Here is an 18,186-nt window from a genome sequence, read left to right as displayed (position 1 = left end):
TCCACAAATACAGACTCTGCTGATGGAGACACCGACCCTTGGGAAGTAGTTTATGCTTAAGAAACAATACTCTGTACCTGATAATTGTACCAGATGAGCTTTGTCGCTGGAAAGATTGGCTGGGTCTTAGCACAGAAGTGCAAGACAGATTACAGAGCTGGCCAAAACCTCCAGAGCAGCAAGCAACAAGTGTTGCCTGATGATATTACTGGCATTCTCATTCTGAAAGAATCCAAACCAAAAAAGCACTGGAGGACAAAGTTGCAAGAGAGCAAAACCAACCAGATTTGGACTGCAGTGAAATACTTGACACAGTAATGGAATGTCTCTCTGATAAATTAATGTAAATCAGGCTTGGAAGGAACACTCTCATTTCAAAGTTGGCTGAAGGACTGGACCAAAATGATAGGTGACAATATAGCAAACTGAGGAGTGTTTGTATGATACGATGGCACAGGGATAGGTGTCAGGAGGTGTTCTCTTTAACATCCTCATTAATGATTCAGAAGAAGAAACAAGCAGAGTGTAATGAGATTTGATACTTGGGAGGATTAGTTAGGACTGGTGAGAGATGCAATTTAATGCAAAGCAACAGGCACCAGGATCAAGGGTAGAGAACAACAAAAGACACAAAGCACATGGGTGAAAAGCAAAGTTTAATAAAAAGAAACCTGAGGAAATTGCAACCAGAAGAAACATCAATTCAGCAAGAGGAGACCTAGGAAGTGGTGACATGGAAAGCAATTTCATCAGGAGAGCAGACAAGTTATGTGCTGGGTTGTGCTGAGAAGGTGCTCCAGCCTAAGCAGGGCACTTCACCACCTCTGGGTCTTGGCACTACACCGGAGAGCACACCTGTGCTCAGCTGCTCTGTCCTGTACATCTCTGCTGCTGACAGAATGCAGAAAAGAGCAATAAAAGTGGTGGGAAAGGACCTGGGTGGCTCAGTCTCCAGGAAAAGCCCGGAAGTGCTGGAGCTGTGCTGCAGTAGCACAGCTTGGCAAAGACATGGCTTAGGAAAAGCGGCAGGAAGGCACATCCATCACCTGCATTGGAGGGGGCGTAGGAAAGCAAAGGGCAGCTGAGAACACTGAAACCACAGCTTTGTCTCTCAAGCAAGGAAGATGGGATCCTTTCCAAAGTATTTGGGCCATAGTGTTTATGGAAATTCCCACAATTCAGAATATAAGAGCAATCTGAGTAAATTCTAAGAAAACTTACAAAATCTTACATAATTAGCAAGACTACAGTCATGTCATGGCTAGGCTTCGCGAACGAAGATTTGGGAAGGGCTCTACCCATTTTTCATGCAAGCGCGTTGGTGGCTAAAAAGGCCAATACGAGAAAGGCAAGTCCGGTTGCAAAAGACACAGCAGAAAGACTCCTTAGATGGTATATTCTGCAAGGTTCGATTCTTTCTGCGTTGTCTTTTCTCCTCAAGAGTGATCCTGCGTGCTTTCTCAAAAGCATCAGCAGCGTTATAAATGGTCTGTCTCCAGGCCTCCCGATTAGAGGCCAGAGTGGACCAGTTATGGTGATCAATATGCCCGAGGCTGAGTTGTTGCTTCAGGGAGTCCTTGTATCTTTTCTTTGGAGCTCCTCTCTTGCGGCAGCCAGTGGCAAGTTCACCATAGAGCAGGATCTTAGGGAGGCGGTGGTCCTTCATCCTAGAGACGTGCCCTGCCCAACGCAGTTGCGTTCTCAGTAACATGGCCTCAATACTCGTAATTGCTGCCTGTTCGAGAACAGATGTATTGGTCACATAGTCTGACCAATGGATGTTAAGGATTGTACGGAGGCAGCGTTGATGGAAGCGTTCTAGGAGACGCAGGTGGTGGCGGTAGATGACCCATGATTCGGAACCATATAAAAGAGTAGACAGCACTATGGCTCTGTAAACACTGATCTTGGTGCTTTTCTTCAAGTGTTTATTACGCCATACTCGTTTATGGAGTTTTCCAAAAGCACTGTATGCCTTCGCTAACCTATTGTCTATCTCCCCATCAATCTTACCATCTGAGGAGATGAGGCTGCCTAGGTAATTAAACTGTTGGACTGAATTGAGTTCTGACTGGCCGATGGTGATGTGGGGACGGTGGGGGACTTCCTGAGGTGCAGGCTGATGGAGAACTTCTGTCTTCTTTAAGCTGACTTCCAGCCCAAAGAGCTCAGCAGCCTCTGCAAAGCAGGATGTTAAATGCTGCAGAGCTGCTTCTGTGTGGGCAACAAGGGCGGCGTCATCAGCATAGAGCAGCTCCCGGACAAGATGGTTTAGGGTCTTAGTATGGGCCTTCAGTCGCCTTAGGTTGAATAGGCTTCCATCAGTACGGTATCGAATGTAGATACCGTCCTGATCATCGAGGTCTGCCGAGGCCCTTTGGAGCATCATACTGAAAAAGACTGTGAATAGGGTAGGAGCGAGAACGCAGCCTTGCTTCACACCATTCTTTATTAGAAAGGGCTCAGAAAGCGTGTTGCCATATCTGACTTGGCCGTGCTGGTCCTCATGAAGTGAGATGATCATTTTAAGGAACTTGGGGGGACAACCTAAACGTTCCAAAATCTGCCAAAGACCTTTTCTGCTCACAGTATCGAAAGCCTTGGTGAGGTCGACAAAGGTTACATAGAGACCTTTGTTCTGTTCCCTACACTTCTCTTGCAGTTGTCTGAGAACAAATATCATGTCTGTGGTGCTCCTGTTGGCTCTGAAGCCACGCTGACTTTCAGGTAGAATTTCTTCTGCTATAGCGGGTATTAGTCTGTTCAGGAGTATTCTTGCCAAGATTTTGCCAGCAATGGAGAGCAGAGTAATACCACGGTAATTTGAGCAGTCCGATTTAGTACCTTTCTTCTTATACAAAGTGATGATGACTGCATCAAGAAGGTCTGATGGTAGTTCGCCTAGTTCCCAACAGCGCACCACAAGCTCATGAAATTTAGCATGGAGTGCAAGGCCCCCATGTTTCCAGACTTCAGGTGGGATTCCATCAACCCCAGCTGCCTTGCCGATTTTCACCTGCTGTATGGCCTTAGGGGTTTCTCCTAGAGTGGGGGCAGTATCCAATTCGTATTTCACCGGTTGTTGTGTGATGGACTGAATTGCTGAGTCTTGTACTACACGGTTGGTACTGAAAAGAGTCTGAAAGTGTTCAGACCATCTATTCAGAATGGAGGTTTGATCTGTCAGAAGCGTTTGACCATCTGCACTGAGTAGTGGGCTTTGGACTTGGTATGTAGGCCCGTATGCTGTTTTCAGGGCCTCATAGAATCCTTTGTGATCCCCTGTATCTGCACATAGTTGAGTTTTTGCGGCTAGATCGGTCCACCATTTGTTCTGGATGTCACGGAGTTTCTGTTGGAGCTTGCTGCAAGCAAGACGAAAGGCTGTTTTTCTAGCGTGACAGGATGGCAGTGCAAGGTGTGCTTGGTGGGCGGTTCTCTTCTTCCTCAACAATTCCTGGATTTCTTGATTATTTTCATCAAACCAGTCCTTGTAGCAAGACTACAGTGATGCAACATTAATAGCTGCCTGAAAAAAAAAAAAAAAATCAGCCTTGTATTATTTGAGTTGCATTAGAAATATTGTTTCCATGCTGTTGCTTTTCCTTTCTGAGCTCAGAGATGTCAGAAGCCTTATTTCTAAGCAGTTAAAGGTCATGACAGACTCTTACAATACAGCTCAAATAATACAAGAGGCATAGCAAATACCTTTAGAAGTCTTGGAGGCAGACTGCAGTCCCCCACCACACCGGATAGGCATCTTTTCTTTAGCCAGCATATGCTGAATCCCCTGGAAAATGGCTGCCACAACACTGATGCTGTCCTTCAGCTTTCCTTCCACCACCTCTTGAAGGGTCAGACCATACCTATTGCAGATGATGGCATCCCTCTTACCCATTGCACATGTTGTCACATGGCTAGCACAGCAGCAGGGCTTTAACCAGCAGTAAAAGGAGGGGCATTAGGGGATCCAAAACCTCATGGACATTTTGATTTGAGCTGCAGTAGGAATTGAGTGTTCCTTTCCCATTTTATTAGCATCACTCCATTCTTAAAAACTTTAAAAAATATTCCTGGACTTCAATATCTTCTTCCTGACAGCACTGTCAGATAATTCAGATTGTACCACAAATTTATTTCCAGCATGCCCACCTCTACTTACCTTGTTTTGATCTTCAGCGATACAGCAGCATGAAGGAAGTGTCTCTCCCAGCACCTCACATGTCCATGCAGCTGCAACAAAACTTTCTAAATTCTTAAAAAGGCAGAAAAGATGACAAAAAGATCACCAGACTTTTTTTTTATCTCAGTGGACACATATATGATGGAAATTAAAGCCCACAAGGAGTAATCCATTCAAGTTCACAGGAAAAAACAGGTAGTAAAAAATACTTATTCCTCCACATAATATGGTCAAGGATAAATCCTCCATGCTATCATATTCTTTTTCCTCAGTTTGCTCTCTCTGCTAGACATCCTGGAATCCCTCTAACCACAGTGGGTGCTGCACAGTATTAGTAAGAAGGTCATCAGAAAACTGTAGCTGTTCTCACATGTCATTTTTTGGAAAATCTCTGGATAGAAAGAAGAGACTCAGGCAGACCTACCAGGGGAGGGACCTGTCTGTTCAAAACTGCAGATCCTTCCCTTTCAAAGGACTAGCAAAGGAAGTGAAGATTATTCTGTGTCTGGACAGCAGTGGGATGTGGGTTTCTCTACCTGGCCTGAGCAGAAAGCAGAGCTCTGTCAAGGAAGTTGCTGAGCAGCATCCTAGGAGCAGAAGCTCTGAAAGCTGAAAGCTCCCAGCAAAGCTTGTAGCCTTTCTGTTCACAGCAGAAGAAAGCAAGTCATTCACAGAATCACAGAATGTGTCAGGTTGAAAGGGACCACAGTGGGTTATCTTGTCCAACCTCTGTGCTCCAGTAGGGTCACCTCAGAGCACATGGTACAGGATTGTGTCCAGAGAGTTCTAGAATATCTACAGTGAGGGATATTCCACATCCTCTTTGGGCAATCTGTTCAGTGCTCCTCACCCTGACAGAAAAGAAGTTCTTCCTCATGTTCAGGTTGAACTTCCTGTGCATCTCTTTCTGCCTGTTGCCTCTTGTTCTGTTGCTCGGCACCACCAAAAAGATTCTGGTTCATCCTTCGATGCCCTCCCTTTAGATACTTTTGTACATTGATGAGGTCCTCTCTCAGTCATCTTTTCTTGAAGCTGAAGAGGCCCAGCTCCCTCAGCCTTTTCTCATAAGAGAGATGCTCCAGTCCATTAATTATCTTTGTTACCCTTTTCTGGGTCTGCTCCAGGAGCTCCATGTCTGTCCTGAGGAGCCCAGAACCGGACACAGCACTCCAGATGTGCCTTACCAGGGCTGAGTAGAGGGGTAGGATCCCCTCTCTGACCTGCTGGCAATGCTCTCCCTAATTCACCCCTGAATTCCACTGGCCTTCTTTGCCCCCAGGACACACTGCTGGCTCAGGGACAGCTTGTTGTCCACCAGGACATCCAGGTCCTTCTCCACAAACCTGCTTTCCAGAAGGTTGGCCCCCAGTCTGTCCTGTGCCCTGAGTTATTCCTCCCCACACGCAGGACCCTGTTGAATTTCAGACCCTTGTTGAATTTCAGACAGTTCTCAACATCCTTGGTCAGATTTAATTCAAGTCATGCCTTGGCCTTCCTTGTCTCATTTCTATTCACTCTAACAACCTCTTTATATTCATTCCAAGTGGCCTGACCATGTTTCCGTCTCCTCCATATTTCCTACTTATGCTTAAGTAATGGCAAGAGGACCAAACACAAATGCCATAACCACAGGTGTGGTCTTTGCCACTCCAAATTGTAAGAACAGCTGTTGGGTAACTGGACAGTGACAATGAGTGGTAATCACTGGACTGGCTGGATCTATATGCACAGAGAAATCTCTGACAAACACCCCTTTGTTGTCTTACACCCATACCCCACCTTCACCCTTCTTCTTTCTTCATTCTCCAGTCTGCTCAGAGGAAGAACTGTCCCACACATCCCATCTACCAGCACAGCTTCATCTTGCTCAGGCTATGTTTATCAGGATAAAGCCAGAGTACTATCAAACAGAGAAAAGCATATGTGGAATCATATATTACCTGAATCTAAAAATGTCATAAATAACATTTTAATCTGGCTGAGGGGCTTCCAAGCAACCTATTTGTCAGCAGTAGTACTTAGGGTGTGCCAAGAATAACCCTGGATCGAAAGGCTTTTGAGCAGCAGTCACATAGATGGCACAGCAAGCCATTAAACATGAGATGTATCTGAACATGACTCAGCCTTCCCTCCTCCAGGGTAAACAAAAGGTGATCTTACTCCTCCTATGTTACTTTTCCGGTGAGCTGAAGTGCTGATGTTCATCTAAAAAGAGATTTTCAAATATATTAATGGCAAAAGGCAATGTAGAAATAACATCAGCCCATTACAGGATGAAGATGGTCACCTCACAAACAGGGACAGAGACAAGACAGAGGTGTTTCATTCATTTGGACAACACTCTCAGGCACATGGTGTGACTCTTGGGGGGTCCTGTGCAAGGCCAAGAATTAGTCTTGATAATCCCTTCCAACTCACTATATTCTATGATTCTATGATCTTTATCCTGGCCACTTGTGGGCTGGGAAAAAACTGAAAACCAGGAGATGTGCTGGAACAAGGGGGCTGTGGCACCCTATTCTCAAGCTGTCTACAAACAAGTGTGAAGCATAGTCATTGCAGGAAAACTAATGCTACCCAAAGGAGGAGTTAGTGATGCTTACCTCTGTAAGGTTTACACTGATTTATATAGAGATACACCCATGTGTATATTATGTGTAATTCTAGAGGATAATGACCACGACCTTCAGTCTGGTTAGTTCTGTTTCACATCTCACAGCTATTGGCTGATTTACAGCTTTCTAGTCCTGAGGATGTCTTTTTTGTCCAGGTTGGTTACGGTCTGGAGTCTTCTTTGGTACCTATGGGAGAACCAGTATATTCCCACATGATACAGGACCTGCAAGGCTTACAAATATTGTGCAGATCCTAGTGATGGTAATGAGAATTAAATGCATGAGACACTGTGTTTTGTCATTAATTTCACTGCAACAAAAATGCACAGGGATACAAAACACAATGTGTCTACTTAAATGTAAAAGAGGTAAGAAATATTTGGATTGCTAGAACGTTTTGGTGAAAATGTATACCAGGAAAACAAGTGCTTTTCTGATATAATTTATGTTGGAGAATTAATGAGCTACATTGACAGCATCACTGTTTCATTGACAATAAGTGCACCTGCACAAGCCATACCAGAAAACACTTCTGAGCAGCCATGAAATCTTTGCTGACTGTAGGTAGGGTGGAGATCAGCAGGGAGAAATCACTTCTTGTTTGGGCATTTTGGCAGGACACTTTAGGCTGGGAAGAATAAAATACCACCCTGCTTCTGCCAATACTGCAAGAATTACTCAGTGTTTCACAGGTTATTTCAGCTTTCCCAGGTTAGGGAAAAAGAAACGCTTTTGCTAAGTTCTTGTACATCGTGTGATCACTTCCACAGGGGTAGTCTTTAAAGGAAACATGCCTTCAACCATTCACTGAGAGTTGAGGGCAAAGAGGATGCCTCCATGTAGCAAAAAGCTCATTCTTTTTACATGTATAATTCCTATGAGGTTGTTCACTGGTTATTTCTGAGTGACAGCAGTACTGATGGATGAAATAGAAGAGCCTAAGCAGATCAGCTCCACTGGTGTGACTCAGAAGAGGAGGCAATGATCAGGCCCTGCACGGAGCCAGGGTGATCTAGACATGAGGTGCAATGCTGCATGCAGTGCAGTAAATCAAATCTCTTCCTCTTCCACTGTTACTCACACACACACACACACACAGAAACTATGACTCCACACACTGCAGATGCAAACAGAAGGCATTTGGAGGCTGGGCCTCAGCTTTGAGCTGACAGAAGATGATGACACTCAGTTTAGTGCATAATCCCCTAATCACACTTGACAATCCACGCAGGGATATTTTGTTACAGAGATACAATATGGACTGGGTTTTGAAAAGAATCCAATGCCATTGAAAGGTCCTCAGATGCCATTGAAAGGTGAAGGAAGTTGGGCCCCTCCTTCTCTTTTTCCTTCAAAAGTTTCATCAAAGGCAGATTCTTCCATCAACCCACCTTCACAAGAATGTGTGCACCTATCATGCTTCTGATAGGTTTGTAGGGTTTTTGAACAGTGCAACAAGCTGAGCTGACATAATTACCATTAGCTTTTCTGAGAAAAGTAAATTCTAAGCATCTCTAAAGGTAAGTGCATGTTTATGACTGTTACTAAAAACGGATAATGGTTTAGGCTCCCAGTTAGTATAAAATTACAGGGGTGAAGTCAAGGAACTGAGATCATTAACACAAACTGCAGAGCTGATGAATCTTGAATAGCTGGAAATGCAGGGCTTTGGATTTTATAATTAGAATTCTGATAGGAAAGAGAGACATGAGAGATCAAGAAAGCAATTAATTCTGTCACAAAGCAAACCATATCTGACTCTTCATCATGAGCAGCAGAAAGATCTCTAAAATTTGTCCTTTGAAGCCAGGATACTGTACTGAGAACTACTTGAATAAAGAGAATGGAAAAGCACAAAATGCACTCTTTCTTGCCTGGGTCTGTTTCTAATCTGTCATTTTTTTTCTTTTCTCTTCCTTTCCTCTACCCCACGGAATAATACCCAACTCACATTACTTTTATTTATTTTTTTTCTGAGGTACATGAGGGCATTTGGAGTGAGCACGGAGGAGTTACTCAAAATTTATGACAAAGCACATGTCTTCAGACTGTTCTTCAATCCTGATGCATCTGTACAGCCCCATAATATGAAACTGAATTAATTATTATAATATACTAAGGTCTAGCTTCTTATAAATGGAGACCTATTCCCTGAACTTCATAAGAAGAGTAAGGTTACACGGGCTCAAAATGTCTGAACATCTGATGTGTAGTAAGAACATGTAAGGTCTCCAAATGCACGAGGCTTGCCTGGGGCTCTGCAAGTGTTGTTTCCCTGATAAAGAAGGTTTTGCATGCACTCCCTGGAGGGAACGTGATTCACCATACCAGGTTGAGACCCAGTACACTGCAGTGTAAGCTACTCATGAAACTTGGTGGCACACTGTATGCAAATCCAGGCATGACTCACGCACTTAATATAGAATTGCAAGTAGATATTTGCAATAACTGAGCAGAACTTTGACATCATATCCCCCTTTTCTGTGCAGAAGTACCACGCAGGAGCAATCCTTTGGTTTTCAGCCAAGTGCTCAGTCAGGTACTTCATCCCATACGCATGCTTAAAGCAGGACAGGAGAGTGATTTAAGCAAGCAAATAATTTTAAGCACAAGTTTAAGGTTTTACATAACCTGTAGTACATGCTTAGATGACTTGCTAAAGTGAAGAATGCCTTTTGTTTTCTGAGTTGGTTTTCCTCCAGCCTGGGGCATCACAGGTGGTCTTTGCAGAGAACAATCTTGGACAGAAACGGGAGAGCCCTGTAAATTTTCTGTAGCCACCACTAGACTAGAGAGCCCCATTGTCTGAACGCTTCAGGAGTGCTCAGCACGGCTCAGCACCAGTCTGGGAGCAAGAGAGGGGAAGAGACGAGGGCAACATTCTCACTCCCTAACTTTAGACACATAAATTCAGTGCCTGAATTAGGAGTGTGATTCCCAGCTGAGCAGCCATGTACACTGGGAGACAGACAGGCTCCTCCACAGTGTGACTCAGAATAACCTTTGAATCCTATAGGTGCTCTGAAGGAGACCACAGCTATTAATTTTAAGGGTAACATAAATAAATATTCAGAGTACTATAATTATCCTTCCTTGAAGAGTTCCAAATTTGATGCTCAAAGCCACAAAGGAATCTTTACCGTGGTGTTTTCACTAGAGACCCCAGATCCTGCATTTACCGAGCCCCATACACACTTTCCTGTTGTGTTACAAAGCCAGCATTACTTACCTGTCTAGACTGTTCTAAGCTCCCTACAGAGTTATGGCTATCTTTTGCATAATAAGAGTAGCGTTATTTTTCCATTATCGCAACTGCAGAAACATATAATTCTTTAGCAAAATGTACCCCAGCTGTTAAACGGATTAGCAAATCAACAAATCTCCCTTCCTCCTCTATCCCTCTCCAAAACAACCTGCAGTACCAATACTACTGTGATAAAAAATCCAAGCTGAAATTTAGCTTTAACGTCTCTTCTAGCAAATTAGTGCTGCAGCTTCTTCCTTCTTGATGCTCCTGCTAAGAGTTGCTATGTTCTGCCATCAAAGAGACTTTACATGGAGTCATGTAAACATGTATGCATATTTTTTCTATGTAAAAGTGAAAGCAATGAATTACACTATCTTCACACAGTCTGATGCCTGAAACTACTGCTTAAGCAGTGTTTTTAATATCTAGAGGTATTTTCAGAAAAGTTTCATTCAAGTATGGTGCACCACTTTGAGGCAGGGTAGAAGAAATACAGTGCAAAAGAGGAGAAACTCATAGCTACAACTTCTTCCCAAATCCTCAGTTTTCAGTATATAACTCACAAATTATCATGAAGGCAGCTGAGCTCCCTGTTGAACTGTGGAACTGAACTTCGCTTTGCCTTCCCAGGTGTTTGTGATGCTCTGCATCCCACCACCAACATTATGAAGTGGAGCAGTAATTTGCCAGGTCTGATGGAGCTGGCATATGGCTCTCCTCTTTGCCTAACCTTTATAGATCCGTTTCACATGAGAACTTTGTGCATCAGCATATGCAAAGCTGCCTGCCCTCAGTTCTAAGCACATTTCCTTATCAGAATATATGGCACTGCATTATGATGCATGTTTATGGTTTGAAACATTGACTTGATAATGTGGCTGCAGTCAAACAAAATGCTACATGTAACAGCAGCCAATTCATTTGTTTTAGGGAAAGAATATGACATCAGAAAGAAAGAGATATATGCTTAGCTACATTTGATTGGAGGTAGTCAAATGGCTGAAATGATATAACCATTAAGATATATTTTCCTGATAAACACCTATTTTCACATATTATCTATTTATTTTTGTCTGGTATCTTAATGGAACTTGGAACATGTTAGACCTGTCTTTTTTCCAGCAGGCATTTACTGCTTTACTGGAAGCAAAATTCCTGGTTCTTTCTGGTTACATTATCCTCACAAACTGCAATAAGAGAAGAGATATTTTTAATGAGCACTTGACTAATTAAATAGAACAATATTTACAAAAATTATCTCTATTAGTGCCTAGTGGGGTTGGAGTTTGAACTTTTTCTGTTTGCAGTTAGAAATGTTAGCTAGCCAAGCAATTGATTCAGAGCAAAATACACATTTCTAGAGTTTTCTCTTTCTAAAACGCTGTTGTGAATGGCATGTCTCCTTGGAGCACTGGAACTGGACTTCCTGAAAGGAAAGACTAGATCAAACAGAAAGGTTTTAGGCTCTGGAGGTATTCTGCATAAAAACTAAGGTGGTGTTGCATAAAAACAACTGGGTTTTTTCACTGTAATTTTTCAGCTATGACTATTTTCAGAGCTGAACTAACTCAGAAGACAACTTTTCTTAGGTTTGTAGTGTTTGGAAAATTGCAGTGGCAGAGTCTCTCAGGGACAGCACAGCTCCTCCTGTTGCTCTGATGCTCATGGATTTAGGTGTGGCTGTCACCTCCACAGAGTGCTCTGTACCAAGTTACAGAAGAGCTCAGAAGCTATAATCAGATGTTTCCCCTTCCCATGATTGCGCTCTTTTAATAAACAGACCGTGTCCTTTCCTAATTTCTGACACTAAGATAATGCTGTAATAAATACAATACTAGAGCCAGTATTTTATTTGTAAGTTCCCCTTTTCTCTCTTCAAATAGCTTTCTATTTACTGAAAACACTTGTGGTTGTTTTCAGAGTGAAATGTCTTTGAGAGAGGTAAGAAAACTAAATTTACAAGTTTGGAGCTACAAGACAGGACTTACTAGAAATTCTGCTTGGATAAGTCAAAGCAGGTAAAGCTAGAAAGTTTAAATGCAGCATACTACTTCAAAACCCAGCCAAACTGAAAGAAAAAACATTGTTTAGTGTGGAAGGTAATTTGCTCTAATGTAGATTTAGATTTCTTTTTTTTAATGCTACTTCAGAAATCCATTTTCTATGTACAATTACTAAAAGTATTTCTGTTATAGAAATGTATCTTACTGAAAGCACAGAAAGTGTTGTGATTATCTTTAGGGCATTTGACAAAGCAGATAATGTAATTGAGCAGTGGTTACTTGAGACTTGAGAAGCAAATAAATCTGGGTATGATCTGTAAGTCTCTAAGAAGTTAAAGCTTTAGAAAGCAGAGTCATTCATAGCTGTTTGCTCAAACATGATGTCCTTCCAGGGTAACAGTGTGAGAAGGGGGTTCCATGGAGGTGGCTGCATCTTCCTGATCATATCTGGACATCAGTGTAGGTTGGAGCAGCACAGGGAACACTCCAAATTGTGTGTATGGCTACACAGTGCCTACAGAGTCCATTCCTCAGTATAGACCAGCGAATAGCTCCCCTAAAAAGCAGTTCCCCACAACTATTTCCAGTATATAAGGGTGTGTAAGGTCTTGTTTCTCTACTGACTTGAAATGTGAGTAGTTGTGAAAGGGAACAACATATATTTCAACTGCTTCTGCTTTCATGCAAGGAAGTGGAAGACCTGTGTGTTTAATTTGACCTCCTGAGCCATTCTGCTGTATTGTTATAGTGCTTCTGACACACATCTGTATGTGAAATAGGCAGAATGTGGTAATTTAGAGCCACCAAGTGTGTATTACAGACAGTGCTGGTGTCACTGACGTCCACAGCAGATCTTACTTGGCTGCAGGTGTGAAAAGTAACCATGTGAGTGTTCCCAGTGAAGAAACCTCCTGAAAGTCTTAATCTTCTACACATCACACATTTTTTCCACCCAACCCCTGGCCTGGTTATTTCCTCAAGCCATTGTCTTTCATTCTAAACTCTACTTCCCGGTCCTTTTAAGTCAATAACTTGACTTCATCTTACTGTTTTCTTCACAAATGTTAAGACCACACACTGAGCTCTGCTAACACACTGTATTATGCTACTAGTAGACAAATTTTAACATCACATCACATACATGTTGCAGTTGCTGTTGTAACATGCCTTTTAAAAAATACCTTTATTGGATGAAATTGTCTCTTTCCCAAGAAAAAAATCTGGTTCTTCAATATAATTTATTATGCCTTTTAAAATTCTGTCTGTTCAATAAAATCTTTACTACATTATAAATACCTGTAACGAAAATATAATTTAAAATTCTGAGAGAAAACTTTTTTTTTACTTTTACATTTTTCACAAAACCCACAGAGGCACTAAGGAAAGACTAACAACAAAATTAATTTACTCCTGTACAAGCTGATCTGGGTTGGAAACATTCAACAGAGATTTTAAACGTGTCCTCTGGTGAAACTCTGGTTACAGCATAGGAACTGATCTTAAAACAAAGAAGCATCTTTTGTTTCCCACCCTTTTAAGCAGAAAATGTCTTTCAGGCCTGATGGACTGTTGCTAGTACTTTCCTCACTGAAACATACCTGAATGAGGATTGGCTAAATTAGTTGTTATCTGAGAGAACTAGCCTCTGAGCTCCATGGCACAGGACTAAAAATGGTCCTTACCTCACCACATTGTTATATTCTGAAAATTAAACATTAGTGAAAATAAGTGCTCTCCCTCTGTAATAGCAGCAATTAGAAATTTTCTTGTTTTGCTTGTTCATTATGTATGCATTGCCAGAAAGCTGTTGCATAAAGGACAGCAAAAGAAAGCTTTCTGATTTGGACCACTGCAGGGATTTACCTTTAAATTACAGAATTTATTCTGAAGTTTGAAAAATCTCCATCCAAATTGAATTATGAGCAAAATGTTAAATTCCTGTCTTGGAGACACATCATTTTAAGGAATAGACAGTGAAGAAGAATCAAATAATTCTAGGGAGTCTGTAGAACACACTTAAACAGTAGATGACAGAGGAAGAAAAGTAAAAAGCAGTCAGGACTTTTTTGGATTTTCTTTAGCACTGCAATGAGATAACTATCCCCTGGAAATCTTCATTTCCTTGTTCTAGATCCCCTACAATTTCTGAGCATCCAACATGGCTTTCTTTTTTTTTCTTTGTTTTTAAATTATGAAAAGAAAAAAATATGTCACTCTTGACTCTGGCTTCAAAGAGGTATCTGTGGAAAACTGCTTGTCTGGTGAAATTAGGGAATTAGTCACCCTAGTTGCTTTCTGACAACCACCTGCCTTATCCTCTTCCACTTCCTCCTTCTTTCTATTCCTCTCCCTCCCACTCCACATTCCATGCACACCCTTCACAGGGTATTTTTTTTAGTCTCACACCTCTCCCCATCCATTTTGCCTTGACTTCCTAGATTTTTGGATACAATCTACCACAGATACCCTTTCTGATCCACCTTGGTCGCAGTTCAAGGAAAGGACAAAGCGATCCCAGCTTTGCTGTTCTGAATACTGCAAGGTGTAGCCATCTCAGAAGACAGTTATGTTACTTCAGAAACCTAACTGATGACCCATAGATAGGAGGTTGGTCCCCAAAACTCATAAAATTGACACAAATATATCAGTACTCCATCAGGTAATTCATAACAGGTGTAAAGAAAGCCAAGTGCTCTGAAGTGCTATCTATATAGGAGACTCTGTCCTCATTAATTACACACTGCCTAGAAATTCTAGGCTCATGATTCAGGCACTTCACTTAGGTATTTAAAAGTTAGGTGGAGAAAATGACATCCCATGATCTGGGATGCCTCATTTGGGACTCTTTTATATTAGTGTATGTCTGTCTGTCTGTAGTCTAAATTGTGAATAACTTCATCAGTCTTCACTGATGCCCCAGTCCAACTCCAGCCTCCCAGATGTTCCTTTACAGGAGAACAGAAGGGCAAGTGAGCATTGTTGTTTGGAGGAGGAACAAAGCACCTATGACAGAAGCAGTGCTGTCTGCAAGTATTAAATAGGAATAAATGACAAATATAACAGAGACTGCAATATTCACGACAAATCCACAGATAAGAATATATCCCCATAGCTTTGGCAGTTTGGTTCAAAACTGCTTGGTAATTCAGGTTTTGAATCCTACTGCATGCTTCAGTGAAGAGGGTGGAAGAATAAGTAATGTGAAAACTGTTTAAAATAGAGCACTAGGGTTGTCAGGGGAATAATATTGCATTTCATGCCTGAGGGGGCAATTCTCCTTTGATGGTAATGAAAAAAGGCTTTGAAAAAAGATATTACTAAAAAGTGTCAGTTTCCTGCCTTATCCCCTCACACCTGTTTTTCCCTTCCTTAATATTGGTACTACATATGAAGCAATCAAAGCAGCAATCACAACTAGAGCATACATAGACTTTGGAAAAAAAAACTACAGGTGGGGAAAATGAATATTTCCAACTCAGTGCCATACCCTACAGTTTAGTTTCCTTCATTTATGATATCAACCAAGGCTTGCAGCAGTCTGTCATCTCTATGCTTGTAAGGTTTGGCATTGTAAAAAAGATCAACGTAGTCACTGTACAGACTTTCTTCTGAGCCTCTCAACTGGGAAGGCTTGTTCAATTTTTTGAGGGCTTGATAGAAGTGTTCATATGGAATATTTAACTTCTCACTTGCAGTCTTCTTTGGCAGTTGCTTCTGATTCATCTGTCTGCTAAAAGCACTTTGCAGTAAATGTAGCATAGCCTGTGATGGGATTTTATCTTCTGATTTGTCACTGCTGCTACTGGTATCTTCTGTGACTTCGGGTTTTTCACTCAGGTTCTCCAGTATGGTATGGTCCTAGAACACAGATTAGCATAAACAAAGGTTAGGTGTCGATGGAAAATTGACCAGATTTAGGTTAGGGATCTCCATTTACATGTGAGCAGATGTTATTTTTTCATTCAGGAATCACATGGCATATAGAAAACAACCAGACCATTGTGAACTAAAACAAACTATTGAAAGAACTGTATTGTTTAAAGTATCAAGTCCCACCACAAGATAGGTAGTTACAAATTCAGATTCCTCACTGGCAGGATACAACATGCCATTTTATACCAAAATTTGTCCCAGTCTTTAGAGATATATCTGGTTGTACCATGGGACACAACTCCTCAGCAGTCTAAATTAAGGAAATATATATGGAGTGCTGAGGGCAGCTCTGACTGTGCCACATATCCTTGTGAAAAGGATTGAAGCAGTGCTTCCATACAACCTTCTCTGTAGATTATCTCACTTGAGAAAAAGACAGTGAAGTACAGCTAATGCATGGCCATGACACCTTGGAAACTTTGGAAGACCAATCCCAAATTCAGATGCACAGAGCAGTTGGTGAGAGGCATGATCTTTTTCAACAGGAGTATGTGCCTGTATAGCTTCCTAGTTTACCCTAAGATTGTCTTTCTAACTGAACACTCATTTTAACCTCATTTGTTCTCTACCATGTCCACCCATCTTCTCCTATAGTACTTTCTGGATCCACTTTGAGGAAGTTTGAGCTGGCTTCCCGCCAAGTCTCCAAACGCTCAGTGAAAGCCTTTCTTCCACTTCCCACTTTAGGCAAACAAAAAAAAACTATAGAAACTGAGAGAAATTGAAATCAACCGAATTATACCAAAAATATATATTTACATATATTTACAATTATATATATTATTTGAATATATATATTGTACACACAATAGGGAGCTCCCGAGGGGGAAAAAGGGAAAAGGGAGGGGGAAACAGTGATAAAAACTAAAAACAAATATCCTCCAAATATACCTGTTAATAGAGAGCTAGCGGATAAGTACAAAAAACCCGAATTAAATACTTCCCTGAACGGGACAGTAGAACTGTGCGAGGCAGCAGCCAACTCCCCCACGCCTCTCGGAGAGACCGAAGATAATGGCAGGTCTGAGCAGCAGGCCCTGGCCTATACAAGCAAAGCCCATCTACGGAGAGACCTGTTGCCTTCAGCCACCAGAAGGGAGAAGAGTGAAGGCCTCTTATCTGCACCTTTTATATGTTGTGTTACAGAAAGGGATGATATGGAATACTTCCTTAGATTTCTGACCCTGTTGCTAAGGAAGGCCTAAAAAATCCAAGAAACCAACCCACTACAACTTTTACTTTCTTCCAGTTTATTTTCTTGCCTATGGGTGCCAGACCTGCTGACACTTATGTATTTAAAGACCATAATCATGTCTCCCTCAATCTTCTCTTTCATAACCTGTCTGAAGAAGAGAGTTTAACCAACTTTATGAATATCCTAATTACCTAATGGGGAGACAATCTGATGTGATGGGACTGATAAAGAATTCTGAAGCTCTTGACAAAATTAAGCACTGTGAAAATGTGCAATACTGCCATCCCGTGCATCCTGAAACTCATTGTCACTCTGCCCTCTATGTTTACAGCACTCTGCTGAAAGGGTAAAGAGGGGGTGATCAAGAAGCAGGCAGCAACAGATCCACTGAACCAAACCACCTGAATAAGTGAGTCCCTGACTTTTGACTTTTGTTACAAACTTCCTTCCAAACTCCCTGGAAACAGGCAAAGCTGCTTTTGGATGCAACACTTGTTCTCAGTAGAATTACATAAATTTAGTGTGTCTGTCAAAGGTCTTCCTCCCTCCTTTTACCACTCAACTGCACTAACTATAGATTTCCCTTCTTGAGCAGCAAAATCCTATTACGATCCTAAAACCCTTATGTTTTGGTATATGAAAACAGAGACTAATAAAAATATCAATTTTTAACATGGACAAAATTAAGATACACAACACAAAAGTGGTCAGGGGTTAGACGAAATGAATACAGAATGAATACGTCTTACTAGGAAAAAAAAACATTTTCTTATAAATTGAAAAATGCGTAAGGAAAAAAATTAATGTAACACTACCTCTACAAAGTCTGTCATCTTCTCCACTCCCCTTCTGTCATTTTGCACAGCATTGTAGGATGTATATAAACGTGGCTGCTTCATGTGTTCAGGCTGGGTAGCAGTGCCATGCAAAATCAGTTTCCAATTTACAATCCTTCCTTCGTTTTGTATTCGTCTGGACTAAAAAACAAGCACAGCATTAGAACAGGTTCT

At 41.6% G+C, this 18,186-nt stretch overlaps 1 protein-coding gene and 1 long non-coding RNA gene across 3 annotated transcripts in view; one reads left to right on the top strand and one right to left on the bottom strand.

The window, feature by feature from the left end:
• The first annotated feature begins 2,890 nt into the window (after nucleotides 1-2,890).
• On the top strand, nucleotides 2,891-13,018 carry LOC113980744. The gene is made up of 3 exons (XR_003538212.1): nucleotides 2,891-2,904; nucleotides 7,742-8,318; nucleotides 8,777-13,018. It is a non-coding gene; the product is annotated as an uncharacterized LOC113980744 (long non-coding RNA).
• A 113-nt stretch (nucleotides 13,019-13,131) lies between these two features.
• Nucleotides 13,132-18,186, bottom strand: part of PCSK1 (proprotein convertase subtilisin/kexin type 1) — a 29,159-nt gene continuing 24,104 nt past the window's right edge. For both annotated transcript variants that reach the window (XM_027707944.1, XM_027707945.1), the window contains exons 13-14: nucleotides 17,992-18,153; nucleotides 13,132-15,906 (exon numbers count right to left, since the gene is read on the bottom strand). In XM_027707944.1, the coding sequence (XP_027563745.1) occupies nucleotides 15,544-15,906; nucleotides 17,992-18,153 (525 nt within the window). In that variant the 3' untranslated portion in view covers nucleotides 13,132-15,543. The remainder of the gene's footprint in view (nucleotides 15,907-17,991; nucleotides 18,154-18,186) is intronic.

Source organism: Neopelma chrysocephalum, unplaced genomic scaffold (genome assembly GCF_003984885.1).
Source record: "Neopelma chrysocephalum unplaced genomic scaffold, ASM398488v2 Primary Assembly neopelma1_95109, whole genome shotgun sequence".
NCBI classification, from domain to species: Eukaryota; Metazoa; Chordata; class Aves; order Passeriformes; family Pipridae; genus Neopelma; species Neopelma chrysocephalum.
Note: the sequence above shows the minus strand (reverse complement) of the source record. Positions and strands in the feature narration are given on the sequence as shown.